The sequence below is a fragment of the Miniopterus schreibersii genome (assembly GCF_964146895.1).
Source record: "Miniopterus schreibersii genome assembly, chromosome: 12".
Taxonomy (NCBI): domain Eukaryota; kingdom Metazoa; phylum Chordata; class Mammalia; order Chiroptera; family Miniopteridae; genus Miniopterus; species Miniopterus schreibersii.
In genome coordinates, this window is record NC_138112.1 from 48130930 (window position 1) to 48150378 (window position 19449).

The 19449-nt window shown below is 45.3% G+C and overlaps 1 protein-coding gene across 1 annotated transcript; it reads right to left on the reverse strand.

Annotated features, from left to right (window-relative positions):
- CSRP3 (cysteine and glycine rich protein 3) lies at positions 1-19164 on the reverse strand. Its single transcript, XM_081154190.1, has 6 exons — positions 18772-19164; positions 9601-9740; positions 4858-5026; positions 3026-3158; positions 1825-1918; positions 1-326 (listed from the first exon to the last, which is right to left on the reverse strand). The coding sequence occupies exons 2-6, from the start codon at positions 9710-9712 to the stop codon at positions 250-252; spliced, it is 585 nt and encodes a 194-aa protein (XP_081010316.1). The 5' UTR covers positions 9713-9740; positions 18772-19164; the 3' UTR covers positions 1-249.
- Between the last annotated feature and the right edge of the window lie 285 nt (positions 19165-19449).

A 19449-nucleotide genomic window follows, 5' to 3' on the forward strand; every position in this document is an offset into this window, starting at 1 on the left:
TACTGATAAAGCATTTATTGCCTCTCCCATCCGAGGTAGCGTAAATAATAAAATACTTGTTACAGATTAAACTCTTAATAATTTTCTTCCAAAGGTCTCTTCTAACTTTGTGTAAAGACTATGGTTACTTCTGAAGAGAAATATTGTCCAGCTACCAACCAAAGGATGTTTGGGGAAGGGCATCCATCTGGACAGGATCACTTGGGAAATGTTTTAGGCTGATGAAAGACCCGAGAACTGGTACACTTTTCACTCTTTCTTTTCCACTTGTTGTGTGAGGCCTCCAAACCCAATACCTGTTGGGCCAAAATTTTTGGCATAGCAAACTGTGAACGAAAATGGGGGAGAGAATGGGTTGGTTAGCACCATTGTTTCAGTTACTTGTCTGGATACAGTCCTTTCACCTGTGAGAAGCATCCTTTTGATATATGTATTTATAAGATAATTTGTAAGTTAATTGAACACTTTATATTAGATCTAATAAAAATTGCTTATACTTCTTTGCACTTCACTGTATTCATAGACATTTTCTCATTTGAGTCGACACAGTCTGCCTGCCCAGCCCTGTCCCCCGTTGCCTCCTGCCTCTCCAGGCACGTAGATCGATGCCCCAACTTTGGGGCCTTTGCACTCACTGCTTCCTGTTCCTGGAATGCCCCCTCCCAAACCCACATTCATCCTTTAAGACCCAGAGGATGCTTGTCCGCTAAGAAGCCTTTTCTAACACCCCATGCTGATCTCTGGCCTCTTTGTATGTTACCACATTGTGTGCAGTCTGCTACTAGAGCTTTTTTACACTTGCTAATGTAGTTAGTTGTCTCCCTGTTGATCTCCCTGCTGCTTAAAGCAACATTTTCTGGTTTTATGTCCTATGAATGCTGAGGACACTTTTGTGTCCTCTGCTGCCAGGAGAAGGCAATCATTGTGTCTCATCATGGGAAAAGCACTGGCAACCTACAGTCTTGATTAGTAATGTCCTCCCTCTGGCCCCCCTCTTGGTGTTCCCCTCACACAACTCCAACACACACACTTAGAGATCTTGAGACACCATCATTAAATGAAAGGGTGGGTGGGCCTAGGAGAGGCTCTGAGGTGGAGGATGCGTTGCCTTGGCCCTAATGCATCCCTTCCCTTTGGCAGCATCAGGATAGAGTGAAGCCTCTACTACTTCTCCACGAGACCAAGGGATCGTAGAGGCAGCTAGGGGCAGAGCTGTGAGGACCACAAGGAAAACCCGGTTGTCGGTTCTGTCTGTTAGTAAAGTGATGTGCAACATCAGCAGCAGTGACGTCAGGAAGGAAGGAGAAAGAGAGCAATGGAGGGTAGGAAGGAGGGAGGGAGGGAGGGAGGGAGGGAGGGAGGGAGGGAGGGAGGGAGAGAGGGAGAGAGGAGGGAGGATAGATAGACATGTCTTGAACTAAAGAGGGGCCAAAGAGCTCATCCCCCTAGTCACGCCTATCTGCCACTCAAGGGGACAGAGGGCTTTTGGGCTTTCAGAAGAGAATGTGATGCTGTCTGTCTAGGCCTGTGGTCTCTTCCAGAAGCAGAAGCAAAACATTGCTTCCTCCTCCCCCTCCCTCCCCCGGGTACCCAGCTGCCCTGCGCCTCCGAGCATTTCCAAGCATCATCGCCCACATGCTCCGATGGAGAGGACCAGAGCTGGCTCAGGCAGAAGATTTCTTCTGCTTAGGATCCCCAGCCTGAGATCCCAAGCCCTGCTCAGGCAGAGCAGCTGTGCCTCCCCCTGACATGAGCCTCGGCATGGACACAGCTCCTAAGGACCCTCCTCAGGAAAACATCTTGAGAGTCTCCGGAACCACTCACCTTTACAGTAGAGCTCCCCATCTTTGTCAGTGACGTTCGTGGACTCTAGACTCTTCCCACAGATGGCGCAGCGAAAGCAGGTCTTGTGCCAAGGCTGAGGGGCACAGGAGAGCAGGTGGGTTACATATTTAATGTAGCGGGCTGCTTTCCACTTCCAGGTTCATGCCCCTGACCCACCGCATAGGAAGGAGTACCCCTGTCTTAACCATTGCTATACCTAATCAGGCCCCAGAATATTTTTTCCAGGGGTTTGAAGAAAATGAGATGCTATGGACTTGGCCAGCAATTCTCAGAACCCCTAAAATAAACTTATCAATGTGATTTCCATATGTATCCCTTCAGAACAGACTAGAAGACCAAGCAATAAACTGGAGAGGGGAACTTGGACTTGGGACAGTGGGTAACATTTACATGGAATATAAAGCTAAAGAAGAAAAGTGAGTAAGGCAATTATCCAGGTAACTCAACCTCATTTTAACTATATTTCTGTTAGGAAGAGTGCACAGCTTGGGTCATCTAGAAGATCGCCTGCCTTCTGCACATCTGGGTGTCTACCAGGCACTGCCCAGGAGTCCTCATATGTCTTCAAATGGGTGGAAGACACTGCCCTGATATTTGAAGTCAGTCACCACTCTCCGTGGCCTCCCGCCCCTCATTTAGTGTAAGCAGGATGTTTTTCTTCCGTCAGGCCCAAATCCTTTTGTGTCAGGCCTGAAACAGGAGCTCGCAGAGCAAGTGTGCGTTACTGTCTCAGACATTTGATGACTTTCCCGATTGCCAGGGCATTTGAGTGAGGGCGCTTCTTGCTGCTGTAAGGAGTTTGCTCTGCCCATCAGTGGTGGGGCCAGCAGTGGACTGAGTTATGTAGTGGTGACACGTTTCTGGAAGGCTCCCAGGGCTGACACCTTTCTGGAAGGATTGTGGACACTGAAGGGCAGGGAGGCTTGTGCATCTTTATCTCCAGGGCTTCTGGGAGCCTTATAGCTAGTAGGCTAATGCTTGTTGCATCAAATTCACCAGTTCCAGTTTCCAAGGGCACTGAAGGTGATAGTCACAGCCTGGGAAAGTGTGTGAGGATGGATGGCTCCTAAAACGGTCTCTCTAGAAGCTAAGGAGAAGGAAGGGTCTGGCTCCCACCCACAGTTCCTACTTTCTCTCATTCCTCCCAGCTGATCCATGTGGCTCATTTAGAAGTTCTTACCTTGCCACCTCCCATCACCTTCTCAGCAGCATAGACCGACTTTCCACATCGAGGGCATTTCTCTGACTCTCCGAACTTCGCAGTGAATTTGGAAGGGTTGCTGCTGGTGGCTGAACGTGCTTGCTTTGGGGATCTGATGGAAATAGACAAATGAATGAAACCCATAGGCCTCCCTTGACAGACAGTACTTGCTATGTGACCTTGCGCAAGTTACTTAACTTCTCTGTGCCTCAGACTCCTCATCTGGAAATTGGGGATAATTATGGTGCCTTCCTCACAGAGTTGTTGAGAGGGTTAAATGAGGTGGCATGAGCAAAGCCTTTAGAACAGTGACTGCCTGGCATGTAGTGAAGGCTGAAAAATGCTAGCTATGATTCATTTAAACCTTTCCTTTCTATGGTAAAGCACTTAGGAAGTGTCCCATGTGTGTTAGCCTGCATTATTGTCATTGTCGTTATTGTGTTGTTGTTATTGTTGTGACTATTTAGGTTTTTCTGTACCATCTTGAAGCCCACTGGTCTGTTTTCTGAAATGAGTTGTAAAAACATAGGGCAAAGAAGGGGTCTTAACAGTTGATATTAAACAAGCCATAGTCCGATAAGCTGAGGCATTCCTTGTCCCCATGTGAGCAATGTCCAAGATAGAGGCACAATAGCAACCTCTGTGTTTCCATATCTTGTGGTGTTTTCTTGTCTGTTTATCTCTTGAGTCTCACCATAACCTCTAAAGTAGTCAGGATTAGATGGAGGAAAGTGAGGGTTGGAGGGGCAACTGCCCAAGGTCAAACAGCTCATAAACAGTGGAACTGGGATGAAACAGAGGTCTCCAGACTTTCGTCCCTCTTTGTGCTGCATAAAAAAGCCCTAACATAGAGGAGTGAGTAATGCATGGCAGAGAATGCAGTTGGTATCACCTTCTTTAAACATACTATCCATTTGGGACTGAGTAAGGAGAAAAATTAAAATGACTAATACACATCCTTGCACTTTTCCAGGCTCTACCATGGGCTCTTTGGAAGGGACCAGGTGACTCTTCAGATGACCTAACTGCCCTGTGGGGCAGGCTCCCCCCCGGGGACACTGCCTCAGTTGGGCTGGGCCTCTCTGCCCAGTCCCATCCCAGAGCGGAGCCCGGCCACCAGCTGGCCAGACAGCAGCTGCAGGTGAGTAGCTGTCAGTCTCTACTCAGTTCTGGGCTGGAAGTCAGTGTGATCATCAAGATGGGTAGAACAGACTGGGAGGCAGAGGAGGCAGAGCGTGATGTCCCAGCTCCTCCTGGGATAATGTTGGGGGAGACCTCAGCACTGTGTTGGCAACAGGCAGCGGGGGAGAGACACAGGACAGTTATAATGGATTATTTACTCCTGAGGCACTCAGCCCAGCCCCACAGAACCATTCCTTCTGTGGACATGAGTCATCTTACAACCCAACGGAAAAAAATCTTTTAGTGACAAGTACACAGCAAATGGCCATGGCTTCCCTGCCATATTCATGTGATTTACACAGAAAAGTTCAAAGGGAGGAAAAGAGAGACTTCATGCATTTTGCAAAGGTCACACAATGGAACATCTGTACTTTCTGGGTTTTCTCTTGACATGCAAACCAAGCACCATGGTGTAAAAGTAATTGCCCTTTAAAAGGCAGAGAATTTAAAGAGAGCCTTTGGGGAGATGGCACATTGTTAAAACTTGGTCAGACTGAGGATTCCTGTTGTTGGCAAGTCGACAGTAGAGTTCATTCTCCCACTTCCAGAAAACTATGCTATGGGAACAGAATGAACTGTCCTGGTAACTGGGGCTGTATGGGGCTGGGAGATGCGGGACAGTAACTCACTGTTGGAATTGGAGGCCCAGGTGTTCGCCCGTGTCTGTGCTGAGGCAGCCGGCGCCTTGTCCAAACCCAATCCCCTTGGGGCCGTACTTGCGCCCATAGCAGACCTTACAGTAGATCTCCGACTCATGAGCTGCGACCGTGGTGCTGTCCAGAGCCTTCCTGCAGGCCACTGCCAAAGAAAGGAAGGTCAGGAGGTTGGGATTAGATTCCTCCCCACTTCCCTGCACCTCCAATGTCATGGTCGGGGCCAAGAGACCAAGCAGAGGGGCCCTTGGCCAAGAACACAACTTTGATTCCTGACCAGGGCATCTGTCCTGGGTTGTAGATTTCAGGGCACTCCTCATTTCACAGATGAGGAAATTGGGGAACAGAGAGGGAGGTGGTGTGTTTGGTGGTACCCAGCTAGAAAGAGGTGGAGTTAGAACCAGGTGTGCGGTCTTGCAAAACTAGCTAAGAATATTGTCCCTGAATCGGAAGAACCTGAATTCCGGAGTGACTCCTCAATGACATCAGAGAAGTATGTGTGTGTATGTGTGAGTAGAGGGTAAGGGGCTGAGGCAGGAGATGAAATTATTTTTTAAAATTGTATCAGAATCAGGATTGAGCAGTTTCTCTACTTAATCATGGCCTTTGAAGGACACCACGGTATTCAAGGACACAGTTACCACTGAAGCTACTTTATTTATTTATTTATTTTTTTAATCCTCACCCGAGGACATTTTTTTCCATTGCTTTTCAGAGAGAGTTGGAGGGAGGGAGAGAGAGAGACAGAGAGAGAGAGAGGAACATTGATGTGAGAGACATATCAACTGGTTGCCTCCTGCACCCACCCTGACCAGAGGTACGTGCCCTTGGCCAAAATCTAACCCAGGACCCTTTATTCCATAGGCTGATGCTCTAACCACTGAACCAAACCAGCTAGGTCCCACTGAAGCTACTTTTGATCCAGTTCTGGAAGCCAGGAGGTGATGAGGGGGGTAGACCTTCTCCAGAGACCCTTAGGCTTTTCTTGGCTCAGGCCCCCTGGTCACCGTATGTTACCTAATGTAAAGTGTCCCCCATGTAAAGTCTGCTAGGCAAGCCCCCATTTTTCCAGAGATTTATGGAAAGATTTATTATACCAATTTGAAAGAAAAACTTTTAAGGATGTAAATGAAAGTGTTAAATCCCTACTTACAGTATTTAATTTAATAATATAAATCAATCACATATTGATTTGGAGATGTTATTTTTTTTCTAATCTCACACAAATTTGGGAAACAATTGTATCCAGACTCTTTCTCCGCATCTTCAGCATCACAGAGAGTCCCTGAGACAGCCGTCCCTGCTGGTTGTATCTCAACCAGAAGTTCCTATTAACATAACATTAGGGCAGCTTTTAAAAAATATGGAGGATTTCTACAACTTAATAACATGCTGAATTGCTTTGTAACAATGATCCTTCAAGGTTATTCATGGCGATGCTCAGTGCTTGTTAGAGTGAGGTCATAGCCCCAGGAATAAGAATACATGTGCATTCAATGTACTTGCCTCCTTTTTTAAAAATTTATTTTAATATATCTTTTTTAGTGATTTCAGAGAGAGCAAGGGAGAAGGGGAGAGAGAGAGAAACATTGATGATGAGAGAGTCATTGATCAGCTGCCTCCTGTGTGCCCCTGACTGGGGACTGAGCTTGCAACCTGGGCATGTGCCCTGACCGGGAATTGAATCCCGATCGCCTGGATCCTAGGTCGATGCTCAACCGCTGAGCCACGCCCAGCCCGGCCCCCCCCCCCTTTTTTAACCAGGTCTATCAAGTGACCTCTATAAGCAATTCAGCACTGATTGAGGTTCAGTGGTATTTTATTTTAAAAAATAAAGTGACTGAATATGAGAGTGGGAGTGGCAGGTGAGGATGTAGGTGAGGAAGGACTGGCCAGAGGTTGGGGGCTCTGTGGCTGGGGAACACACGTATGGAAATTCATGAGACAATTATGTCAATGTTATGGTTATTAAAAATTCTCTTGAAATTAAAAAAAAATAATAAAGTAATTAAGAGACTGTCTTATAGCATGAGAGACATTATAAGGCTTTGAAAACAAGGGAACCCCTTTTTATGAGGAATCATTTTGGGGGTAAAGGCTTTATATTTGGGCACATAAGGTATACACCTGCCTCTGCCCTTCTTGTTGCTCTCAGTTACCAGTCTTCAGAACAATTTCTCAAATATTTATAGATGTTCTGGATTCTGAGTTCCTTAAGGGCATGACTTTTTTCTTAATATCCCCAGAACATAGCATGGAATCTGGCTCAGAATTAGTCTTCTGTAAACATTTGTTGAGCGAGCAAATGGATGGATGGATGGATGTATAAGTGGGTGAATGCACACGTGCATGTGTGAATGAAGACCAGTTATTGTCCACGATTATGCAACAGTAAGCTGCAGAACCATGACTGGCCTCAGAGCCTTTGACTCCTACTCCAGTGCTCATTCCCATCACTCCAGGACTGCTCATGCCCTATCATGCCCTGGCCAATTCGATAGCCACTCCTGGCTTCTGACCAGCTCTTATACACAGGCACAGTAGAGCTGTGCTGTCCAATACTGTAGACACTTGCCTCCACATGAAATGCTGCAAATGCAAAACACACACTGGATTTCAAACACTCAAGACAAACAAAATAAGAATATAAAATATTTTGTTAATAATTTGTGTATTGATTGATTGCATATTGAAGTTATAATTTTTTAAATTATAAATTTAATTTTAACTAAAGTGTTCTAAGATTAGTTTCACATGTTTCTTTGTACCTTTTAAAAATATAGTTACTAGAAAATTTGAATTTGCATATGTGACTTGCATTACATTTCTTTTGGACAGCACTGGTAGGGAGGATTAAGATTTGTCTAGAAGTTAGGCAAACATTGGTGGGATGGGCTTAGGTAGATTTTGCCTCTCTGAACTCCATTTCTGGCAATTATAGGGTTGCCTGTGGACAGGCAAGTTTTGCAATGATAATATAAAGAAGAGTGCTTCTCTCTAGGATCTTTCTTTCTACCACTTTAGAAACAGATACTGCTCAGATCCCCATCCCACCTGCGAGTTCTAAGGAAAACATCAAAGGGTGGAAAGGAATGCACCACCAAAAGCTCATATTCCTTCTACCACGGCTCCATTGAACAGGGGCATCCTCCTGCTGACTGGGAAAAACAAGACACCCCTACCACGGAGAGCTTCACTATCATATCTGTTCCCACTCAGGTATCAAAGTTGATCAAAGGAGATTAAAGGCCTAGAAGGCTGGATTTCCATATCAAGAACTCCAGCTTTCTTCTTGTAACAACTTGTACAGTAGGTATAACCATCTCCATCTTATAGATGGGGAAATTGAGGCTTGATGGAGAAATGACTTGCCCAAGGTCTCAGAGTATATGGCAGAACCCAGACTAGTCATTTTTAGCCAATTCTAGTGTTCTTTCCAATATTTCTCCACTTATAAAGAACACAGACTATTTTTGGACAAAAGCCAGAGGGTTATGGGATAAACTCTCTTGAGCAATGATGTCTGGATAAGTGTAATAATAATAATGAACCTGATGGATGTGTCCAATGACTTAAAAAGAATTACCCATTATTAAAACCCAAAGCATTAGTAAATCTGCCAACCCAATCACTCAGAGTGGTATTTTCCCTTTCTTCGATTATATTTATGTTTGCTGTGGGAGGTGAGGGATAGTGGAAACACCTGCAGCAGATAAAACATTACTGTTTCTGGCACCTTAAGGATGGAGTATCTCTTGCCCTAACAGATGGAGCCCAACCCTTGAAATTCTGTTTGAAACAGTGTGATGCCTTGTGGTCACTGGGCTGAGGCAGGGAGGTGGGGTGAGGGACTATGGGGTTGAGGATCTGCCAAATGTCCAGTAAAGCTGACCCTCAAGCCAGATCTGCTGGAGGGAAGCAAAGAAGGTAAATTGCCAACACAGACTATTCTCCCAAAAGAGGGCTGGCTACTAAGAAACTCCACAATGCATTCATGTCAAAGAGACTAGAGGGAGTCTGAAGACACAGATTCTATTCCTGGCTCTGCTACTGATGCTCCAGACCCGGGCTCAAAGGTGAGAAATGACTTGTCCAAAGTCATGTGAGTCAGGCAGAGCCAGACTCCCAGGTGAGCCATGGGGTCTTAAAATTGCCCCATCTTGAACATTTGTGAATTTATGTCTGGCAGGTGATGGTAAAAATTTCCTTTGTCAAGTGACTGGTGCCCAGGCCCCGAACTTCTCCCTTTTTTGACTCTTAAACAGAATTGGCACGTGTTTCCCTGTCTGACACGTGTTCTTTCTTAGGAAAAGCCATCTGCAGCTGACTCCAGTGACAGCTGGCCAGTGGCAAAGACACCTAGAGCCAAATCCGTCCTGTCCAGATAACTAATGGTTGTCTTTCTCTGCCAAGTCACACTTGGTAAATGTCGCCACCGGGTTCAAGTTTTCACCAATGAGAGCAATGGCAGGCCAGCTTGTTATGACTTTGAGCTGCAGGGAAATGGCTTCAGAGCTGAGCAAGTGGTTGGAGAGAGGGTGCTCAGGAAAGCACAATCCCCTTCTAAGGCGGGACCCATAAATTCCCAGGTGATGCTGAAGCTGCTGGTCCAGGGACCATACTCTGAGAACCACTGATATGTAAGTATCTGTGGCTGAATGTGAACTTTGAAGCACCCCCTGGACACTGAGGGGCCCTCGCGGTGTTCACCCAACTCACTGCAGAGGAAGCAGGTCTTGTGGAAACTCCTTCCGTTGCACTGGATTTCTTCCGCGTGGTAGACTGTCTTTTCGCAGGCTCCGCATTTTGCTCCTCCACCCCAGTTCGGCATCTTGAAGACTTTCTGACCAAGGTCAAGTCTAACAGGATATAAAGCAAACACCCTAAATTTAGGCGGCCTTGGGAGTGAACCAATCATTGGTAGTTTAGTGGTCTGAAGACTAGGACTCTGCCCCAGTTTGTTTGGTAGTTCATTCATTCGTTCATTCATTCGTTTGTTCGTTCAGCAAATAGTTACTGTGTGCAAGTCATTGCATAAGGCTCTGAGGAAGTCACTTTACTACTTTGGGACTCAGTTTCCTCTCCTGTTAAATTTCAAAAGCACCTGTGCCTGGCAGAGTTCCTGGAAGGAACAGATGAGCTAAATTTGTGTATATAAAATTATATACAAATATTAACTGTTATTATTTTTTCCATCTAGTGTTTTAAAAAATACTCCATCAGAAGTGGCAATACCCTACTAAAATGGTATTATACATATCAAGTGGTATTATCTTATCTAGCTTAGCACTTCTCGATTCATTTGGGATCTTGCTAATAACATGCAGGTTCTGGTTTGGTAGATCTGGGGAGAGGCAGGAAATTCTGCATTTCTAACAGTCTTCAGGCAGTGCTGATGCTGCTAGCAGTGGATAACCGTTTGGGTGGCAAAGCCTTAGCTAATCTTGCTGATAAAAATATATACTATATAAAATATCCTGTTCAGATGTATTCTTCCTATTCATTAATTCCTTTTTAAAGAAATATCCTAGCCCAGGCAATAAGCACTACTCTAGATCAGTGGTCTGGAAACCTCCCTTCTGCTTCCGAGGCTACCCACAATTCACTGTGCGCATCGAGAGGAGCCTCGTAGCTTCTCTTACATCTGTCTTCCCAGCCATACTATAAAGAGAGTCATTTTTTCCTTGCTGCTTCACAGGGCAGTTTAGAGGATCAAGTGACATGATGCGTAGGAAGGGGCTTGACAGAGCTCGAGGTGCCAGGTGTGATCCCAGGAGCCGGGTGATGCTGCTGTGTCTTTCCACACCCTTTGAGCACATTCTGCTGCAAGGGGCTGCTGATACTCACAGCCCTGGGCCGTCGCTGCCTCCTCACTAGAGAGCTAAGTTTAAGAGATATTAGGCAAAGAGGAACATCAAAAAACTGTTTTCCTTTCTGTGTCTGTGTGTAAGTATGAATCCAGTTTTCAGTTTCCCCAGAGCAAAACCATGTCATCAATACTCAGTGAAAATTTCTGAAATCCTGCCAACCTCAGGGGGGCTGAATTTTCGCTGGGACCCTTTGGTTTCTAAGAAGCCTAGTGTGTCATTTTGTCATTGACACCAAACACTATCAGGTCATTCCAAGTGGCTGCTGCTGACTTTTTCTTTCCCTTCTGGGAAACTATTCACCTTCTTGTAATAGTTGGCGATTGCCACTAAGCCTTCCTGGTCACTGGTCAGGAATGTGTCTCCCAGCCTCATAACAAAGAGAGGTTTTGCTAAGAAACAGGAGGTAAATAGCAAACAGACCACTGAACCCGATACTCGGACCAAAGGGAACATCCCTACCTGAATGTCCCTGCAAGGAGCTTTTCCTATTTACAAAAACAGTGTGAGGGTAGCCAGGAACATCCTATCCTTCCTCTCATAGAAGCAGCTCTTTTAATTCAGTACAATTTTAGAAAATAACTTTTTTTTAAAGGAAACATTTAATGCTTCTATTTCTATAGTTCAAATTGTTTAGCATAGTGGAAAGAGTAATGGATTTTGAGTTGAAAGGCTTGAGATCAAGTCTGTATTCATTCATTCATTCATTCATTCATTCATTCAGCATGCATTTACTACCAAACTCTCATGTGTCAAGCACTGCACCAGGTACTGGTGAGGGATCAGGGGGAAGAAGATGTAAAACATGAGCGATCTGTGTCCCCTAGAATTGAGAAGCCCAAGTTCTACCGACGAAGACAGGCAGGGACCAGAACGCTGTGCACCAGAGGAGAGCCTGGTGAGAAGTGCCATGAAAACTCGAGGGAGGGAATGGCTGCCCACGTTTAGATTGGAGAAGAAAGCAGTGAGTTGGAGGACCACAGAAGACAGCACACCTAAATGGGGTTTTGAAGGATGACTCAGAGTTCACCAGACAGAGAAAAGGGGAAGAACACTCCAGGCAGAGAAGAGAACACACAGAAAGGCATAGAGGCTTTAATATCCACTAATCAGAGAGCCCAAATTATTTATTTTTCTACTCCATTAAAATTTTTATTTTTATTTTTATTTATTTTTTAAATATATCTTTATTGATTTCAGAGAGAGGAAAGGTGAGGAAGAGAGAGAGAGAGAAATATCAATGATGAGAGAGTCATTGATCGGCTGCCTCCTGCATGCCCCCGACTGGGGGTTGAGCCCGCAACCCGGGCATGAGCCCTGACCGGGACTCGAACCCCGATCGCCTGGATCCTAGGCCGACGCTCAACTGCTGAGCCACGCCCGGCTGGGCTCCATTAAAATTTTTAGAACTTTTAAGATTGGAATAGATTTTCAAGGTTGACCAAACCCTTCATTTACAAAACAGCGAGGCATAAGTAAACACTTGGGAGTATTTTCTTAGCTAACTTCCTTTTCTGATTAAAGATGATATATTCTCTGAAAGAGAATAGAGTCACATAGTTTTCCTCATGTTCATTTTGATCCAGAGTTTCAATTTAACATAAAATAGAGGAGAAATGTAATATATATCCAGGAATGTGACAGTGACACTTGTGAAATTAATGATGTGGAAATTTTCAATGAAAACAACCCTAGGTCAAATTTCTCATCTCAGATCTCCAGTGGAGATTTCATTGGCATGTCCTGCAAGTTAATGAGGGAGAGAGATGCCTCTTGGATGTGTGTGCATGTGTTTATTAAGCAATTGCTTACATGTGATACTTTTCAAAGTGAGAATACGATTATAGATAATAACTTCTTTACAAAGTAACGTATCCTAGCACAGGTGTTTTAAAAGTGATAATAAATATCTGACATACATATGTCAGGACTTGAAACCCAAAATAGAAATCCATAAGCATTCTATTAAACAGGTGCTCAGTTCCATTTCTAAAGATGGAATCGTAGCTGTGGAGGCCAAACACAGAAGACATCTCTGCTTTTTTCCTTCCAATGCTTAAAGGCCAAAAGGCAGAGGGTGTTGTAAAGCATTCTGAATTGGAAGACACGGGTTCTAATCTCCACCTTGTGACCTTGAACTTGGGTGGAAAATGGCGATAATACTATCTCCTGAGCTTTCCTCACAAGTCCATTGTGGAGGTCATGGAAATATGATGGAATTTAAAGCAGCACAGTAGCCCCCCACTCATCTGCTGGGGACATGTTCTTAGACCCCCAGAGGATATCTGAAGCCACGTAGAGTAGTGAACCCTATTTATACAGTTTCCCTTAAAGGAAGCACTTTATGGCTTCCCTGGCATATCTGAATCGCCAGCATTGCTCCTCTTGCACTTTGGGGCTGTTATTAAGTAAAACAAGGGTGACTTGAACACAAGCACTGGGATACCTCAACAGCTGATCTGAAAACCAACACGGCTACTAAGTGACTGATGGGGGCGGGGAGTGTATACAGCGCGAATATGAGGTTCACGTCCTGGGTGGCATGTCATGAGATTTTATCACACTACTCAGAACATGCGCAGTTTAAAACTTATGAATTGTTTACTTCTGGAATTTTCCATTTAATATTTTTGGACCAAGGTTGGCTGCCGGTAACCGGAATCATAGAAAATCAGAACCAGGGGTAAACGGGACTTTATTGAGAAGCTATTCAAAGGCAAGGCATGGTTGCACCCATTATATCAGGGTGTTCAAATAGCACCAGTTTGCTCAGTAAGTTGCCAGGATTTGAAAGCACACTTAGGCTCTGGCTTGCACACATAACCTTCTTAGCCTCCTGCATTGCTGTGGAATTCCTGTGTCTCAACACTCCCCTAGCCAGGCCTGTAATGTGCGTTTACGCTGGCAAGATCCCAAGGGATGGGCCATTTGTTTATCCGTGTTGCCTGGCACAGGCGAGGGTCATTGAAGGTGGGACACCAAATATAGGCTTGCCTGTCACTCAGCCCCATTTGTCCCCTGGGTCCCAATCTTCATCCATCTCCTGGGCCAGTTGGGGAGATGGCTGTTGTCACAGAGGAAGTTGCTCAGGATAGAAGTGGAGCGCAGTCTGAGATTAACTAAGACGGGACAGAACGCAGGGCCCTGCTACGACAGCAAGGGAGAAGAGGGCACCAGACTTTCGGATCCCCAGGTCCGGTGAGAGATGACTTGTATAGGCTTCTTAATGAGTAACGCTGTGGAAGAGATGATACTGGGAAGGTGCTGCAGCAGGGGCTGGGAAAGCCCTGGCTGAAATGCAGGAGACCAGAGTCCCTGTTCTGTCTTACTTCTTCGAAGCTGTATGCTCTGGGAAAACCCTTCAAGCTCTCTGAGCCTCAGTGTCCTCTCTAAAACAGGCGTCATAGCCCCGTCTGTTTCACTATGCTGGCAGGACAGTAGCACTGCAAGTGTGTCAGATCACTGCGTAAGCTGTAGAGCATTACAAAATCTAAGGGCTCATTAGTTCTGCACTAACTCTAAGTGGTCATGCGTCATTGTGGATTTTTAAAAGAAAAACCAACTGTGTATCTTAAGTATATTCTTCTTAACCCAACACTTTTGTTTTTGTTTTTTGTTTGTTTTCAAACGACCAACTATGGAGCTGAAAGGTGATACCTCAGGGCAAAAGTGGATGGGGTGGATACAATGGGCACTGAGTGATTCAGTTTCTTCTTTGTCCATTGAAGTACCTGGGAAGAAACCTTAGGCCCTGATCTAGCAGAGACCTCAAGCAAACATGCCATTTTTAGCTCAGTGTTGGTATATTTAGTCATCCTGTTAGATGCCTGATCATCCTACAGTGAGTTAAATTTTCTACACTGGCTGAGACAGATTTTGGGTCATAGAAACTTTTATCTGGAATTTAACTGATAATTGTCATTATTGCTAATATAATATTATTGTTGAAACTAATGTGTGTCAGGAGATAAACCCTTGGGCCAGACCCTGTGTCATATCTCACTTAATCTTCACAGCAACCTTTCAAGGTAGGTAACATTATAAAATTTACTTTAGAGATGGGGAAGTAGAGTCTGAGGGAAATTACATTGGTCAAGGTCACATGGCTAGTTGAAACTTGTGTCTCTGACCCCAAAGCTGTGTTCTTATATTATCATTAACTACTACTTATTGTTAACCATAAATACATCAGTTGCTTTGTATAAACTATCTTTAGTACAACAGCACTGCAGAGCTAATTTTGTTATCTCCATTTTGCAGGTAAATAAAACTGAGACTCAGAGTTTAAGTGACCTGTCTGAGGTCGCACAGCTAGTAAGTGGCAGAGCTGCTATTCAAACCCCAGTTAGGCTGGTTCTGTATCCCATGTCCCTGCTCACAACATACTGGGGAAGGGACAAGGCTCAGCACCTCTGTTAACCAAATGTCCCAGATGATGGGAATTGGGATCTGATAAACCCACGTCTCTCCATGGGACAGTACTCATGGGTGGGAATAACAGGGAGACTGAATTCTATTCAGTAAAATAAAGCACTGTTTAGGAGTCAGTGCTATTCAAATGTGGGAAGGGCTCCTTTGGGGATGAAGAGGTCTCTCTCACTATTGATTTCACCTAGACTGGGGATGAATGTCCAAGTGCTGTAATGTCGTGAAGCCCCTTCAAGGGTCCTTCAGGCCCTGAGACAGATTTAGGGAGCTGAACGGTGAATGGAGCCTCACCCTGCAGAAATGCTGCCCTATTGCATCCCCTCTCAAACACTGCCTTTTCTCTATCCTCTTAATCCAGGTAAGGGAAATGACATAGCATAGTGGAAACACACTGTGGAAAGGCTTTGGAAAAATGGCCAGAGTTCAAAAAACACTATCTGTTGGACCTTGGGCAAATGGCTCAAAACCTCTGAGCCCAGGGTCCTTTTTCATGTAAAGAGATGGTGAGAAGGCTTGTCTTAGAAGGTTGTTTTCAGGTTAAATAAGATAATAATAATAGCAAAGCTACTATTTATAAATTCTTAATACATAGCAGGTGTTTAATAATTTGTGTTGCTTTCATTATTATAATTTTATCTCTAGTTTTTAAGTCCATTTTCTTTTTAAATTTTTATTTATTGATTTTAGAAAGAGAGAGGAAGGGAGAGAGAGAGAGAAACATTGATTTGTTGTTTCACGTATTTATCCATTCATTGGTTGTTTCTTGTATGTGCCCTGACTGGGGACTGAACTCGAAACGTTTTTATGTTGGGAGGATGCTCTAATCAACTGAGCTACCCAGCCAGGGCCTAAATCCATTTCCTTGAAACATGCAAATTTCTCCTCACTTCTGCTCAATGGCCCTTCTGGTTCAGACTGTGAACCAATTCTGTTTCTCAGCCTTCAGAGTGCACTGCACCCAGGAACAGACCCAGCCAGGCAGGGAGACAGCCCCCTTGAGGGGATCAGGGTGCCGGTCCCAGGGACGGCATGTCAGGCAAGGTCCTAAGCCTGTGCCCCGGGACAGCCGCCTCCTCTCTTTGGCAGCTCTGGTGCCTAACACCAGCTGACCTCTCTGGTGACCTGCACTTGAAGGGAAGCAGTAAACCCAAGCAGAGTCCCTCCCCGTGGCCCAGGGAGACAGTGCCCTTCAGCTCCCGCGTGTAGGACACTCAAGGTCAATAGCTTCCTCTGAAGCTCCTGAACAGGCATGTGAAGTCTCCCGTGGAGAGGCCCTTTCACAAAGCCTGGGAAGCACAAGTCACTTATTCCCCTCCCAGAAATAAACCCAGGTGTTGGCCGTCATCTCTTTAAAACTTAGACATGATAGACATACCTGCCCACTGCACTTAGGCTGTGACACTTGGGTCATATTACATCTTTTCTGAAGTCGTCTCAGAAGTAGGGCCAACATTCACTCTCAGAAGCTCACTTTGTTCTATTTTGACCTCTGTCATTTGTTTTTAAGGACCACATTATACTGGCTCTGCCAATTTCTAGCCATGTGACCCTGAGTAATTACTTCGCTTCTTTTGTTTAAGGAAGTGAATGACTTCTTGCAGGATTCTCTGTGCCAGTTAAATAAGCTAATGTTGTTCCACACCCGAAGTAGACAGGCCAGTAAACAACCAGCAAATCGTGACCAGCCCTTTCCCCTGATGAGGCTCAGAAACGTCTTCCATCCTCCATGGCCCTTAAAACAATCACTGTCTTCCTGCCTTTTTTCACATTTCTCTTTGGCCATGAAGCCCCACCCTGGGTACAGTAATCCCAGACATCTGAGCAGCACGCTTGGCATTGGAAATCTACCTGCTCAGGAGTTGTAGTTCCTGTTTATTATGTTCCTAGTTTGGGTCCTTTCTCTTGGAAAACAATCATTCACTCTGACCCCTGCACTTTTATCATCACATTTGAACTTGGCAGGAAATCCTCCTGCAGCCCATCGGGGTTGGCACTGTGGCTTTTCTCAAAGACCCCATGTATTTGTGCAGCTTTTTAAAGCTTTGCAAAGTACTTTCCTATACTTTGTCTCATTAGATTCTAACAAATCCCTTTAGGGTAGGTGGCCTTACGTTAACTTTCCTGCTCAGAAAATGGAAAGTCAGGGAAGTGATGTTCAGGCCTGCCTCCCTTTCTCTAATGAATGGCTTGTGCATGTGGGTGGCAGAGCGCCTGTCTGCCTGGGCTGGAGAGGCCACCAAGCCCTACGGGTCAGCTCTACTCCCTGCCAACAGCCAGGGCTCATTTTCATGACTGAGTTGATCTAATTGGAACCAAAGCCAAGCCAGAAGAATCCCTTACATTTGCTGGGTCATAAAGCAGTTTTACATACACTGATGAGGCGGATATACCCAACCTGGAGATTCAGTCCCCAAAGCTAACTGAGAGCGCAGGCTCTCCCCCCTCCCCCGCCCTCCTGCGGTTCCGGCCCACCCTTCCCCCCATGAGTGCTGCCTCTATCTCCCCAGGCCCAACTCAGGACGTGGTCAACCCAAGCTCATTAAATTGCACGGAACTGTACTGCAGGGAGACGAGGCTTCTCCTGACTAGGTCACCAACTCCTCCTCCTTGGGGGAGTCATCGCCCCAGCTCAGGGATGGGAACAGAAATTAGAGGCGGTGGCTTTGTTCTTTGAGTGGCATCTCCACTCAGACCACCGCTCAAAACCACTCCTCATTTTCAGTCACACTCCTCCCTGTCACTCACTGAGATGTACAAAAAAAGAAAGGAAGGAAGAAAAGAAATAAAAAATCCTTGACTGAAGCAGAGAGGAAACACGGGGGATCACCCCTCACTCCCGGCTGGCAATTATCCTCCTACTAAATAGAGCTCTTAATGGATTTTCAACATAGTAATGTCTCTTTCAGATAGTTTTGGTTAATTTAAAATTATTAAAAGCAAGTCTGTTGCTAAATATCCTTGGGATATAAAATCTGTTTTAAAGCAACAAACGTCACTGAGTATTTCCCATATGCAAGGCAAGGTGAGGTGAAGACTAAAATCTCAGCCATTCACCTACACATTTGGAAGAGCACAATTCCTTGTTTTTTGAGCACTGGAGAGCTGGCTTTTGCTGTATTGTGTCCATTACACCGCTTTAGAACTATGCAGCACTTTACAGTCTAGAAAAATGTCACCACATCCATGTTGATCCTTACAGAGGAGACCAAGACCCTGAGGGAAGGAACTTCTTAAAAGTCACACATCCATTCATTATGTGGTTCTAGGACTAGAATTTGGGTCTTTTGACTAAGACAATAGGAAACATTATTCCACCATGAAAATAGTTTTAGACCAAAAATAATACATTACTCATTTCTCTGTCTGTGAGGTTCCCTTAAGCCCCCAAATATTAATCGCCTTTTTAGGAATTTCCTAAACAACTGGTAGGTCCACACCAGAGTCGAGCATAACTTGAGTCTCCTCACACAGAACCAGAGTGGGTGCTCGTACTTGGGAGTGAAACACATCCGCACTCTGTGGGCCCTTTCACGTTCCCCCAGCCGCCAAGCCAGCAGCCCCCCCCCAGCCCGACCACTCGTCTTGCTCCACTTACCTGCCTGTTGGGTCTCTGTCAGCTCAACTGAGTAAGGAGGGGCTAACGTCCTTTTTAAATATATGGAGGCTGTCACCAGCCTTGGCCTGCAGAGGGAAGGCAGGAGGGAGGCCGAGGGGAGACATGAGTAACACAACTGCTATCAGAGGCTGAAAATAGCCTGTGACCAAAGCCCTGAGTTTGTTCCCCCCACACCAGCTGTGGGGCCCTTGGTGAACAATATAGCTTGGGTTCTGTTTTCACTGCCAATCGCCTAGGGCACCAAGGGATCAATCTGAGGAGTGTAAATTTCTGATCGAGTGGTTGGAACAGGAACAAGGGCAAAGAAGGATTTTAAGTCTAAAATCATTTTTTCCAGGCCCTTACTCCTCTGACCTTTCTGGAAATCAATGCGAGGTACCTGCACATGAATCATGAGCCATATCTGGGAGCCCACTTGAACTCCAAGGCACGGGTCAGTACACTCGTGCAAAGAACTCAGAGCTAAAAATAAGAGTGATGGGTGTCTGAAGCGATACTCAGATAAGCTCTTCAAAGAAGCTTCAGGAAAAAAGCTCAGTAATCATCAGGGGCCTGTCATGCCACGGCCCACCATTCTATGAAAAAAAAGTTTTCTCTAAAAAGTTGTGAGAAACTTTGCTGACCATCTTTTTCTATTAAGAATTTAACATGTCAGGG

Bases quoted from the DNA above. Each gene is read 5' to 3' on its own strand.
- CSRP3 (XM_081154190.1), bottom strand. From the start codon at position 9,712: ATGCCGAACTGGGGTGGAGGAGCAAAATGCGGAGCCTGCGAAAAGACA. The intron at 3,159-4,857 runs GTGAGTTACTGT...TATTTCCATCAG, and splicing joins CTGGGCCTCCAATTCCAACA to ATCCCCAAAGCAAGCACGTT. The intron at 1,919-3,025 runs GTAAGAACTTCT...TGTGCCCCTCAG, and splicing joins AGGTGATGGGAGGTGGCAAG to CCTTGGCACAAGACCTGCTT.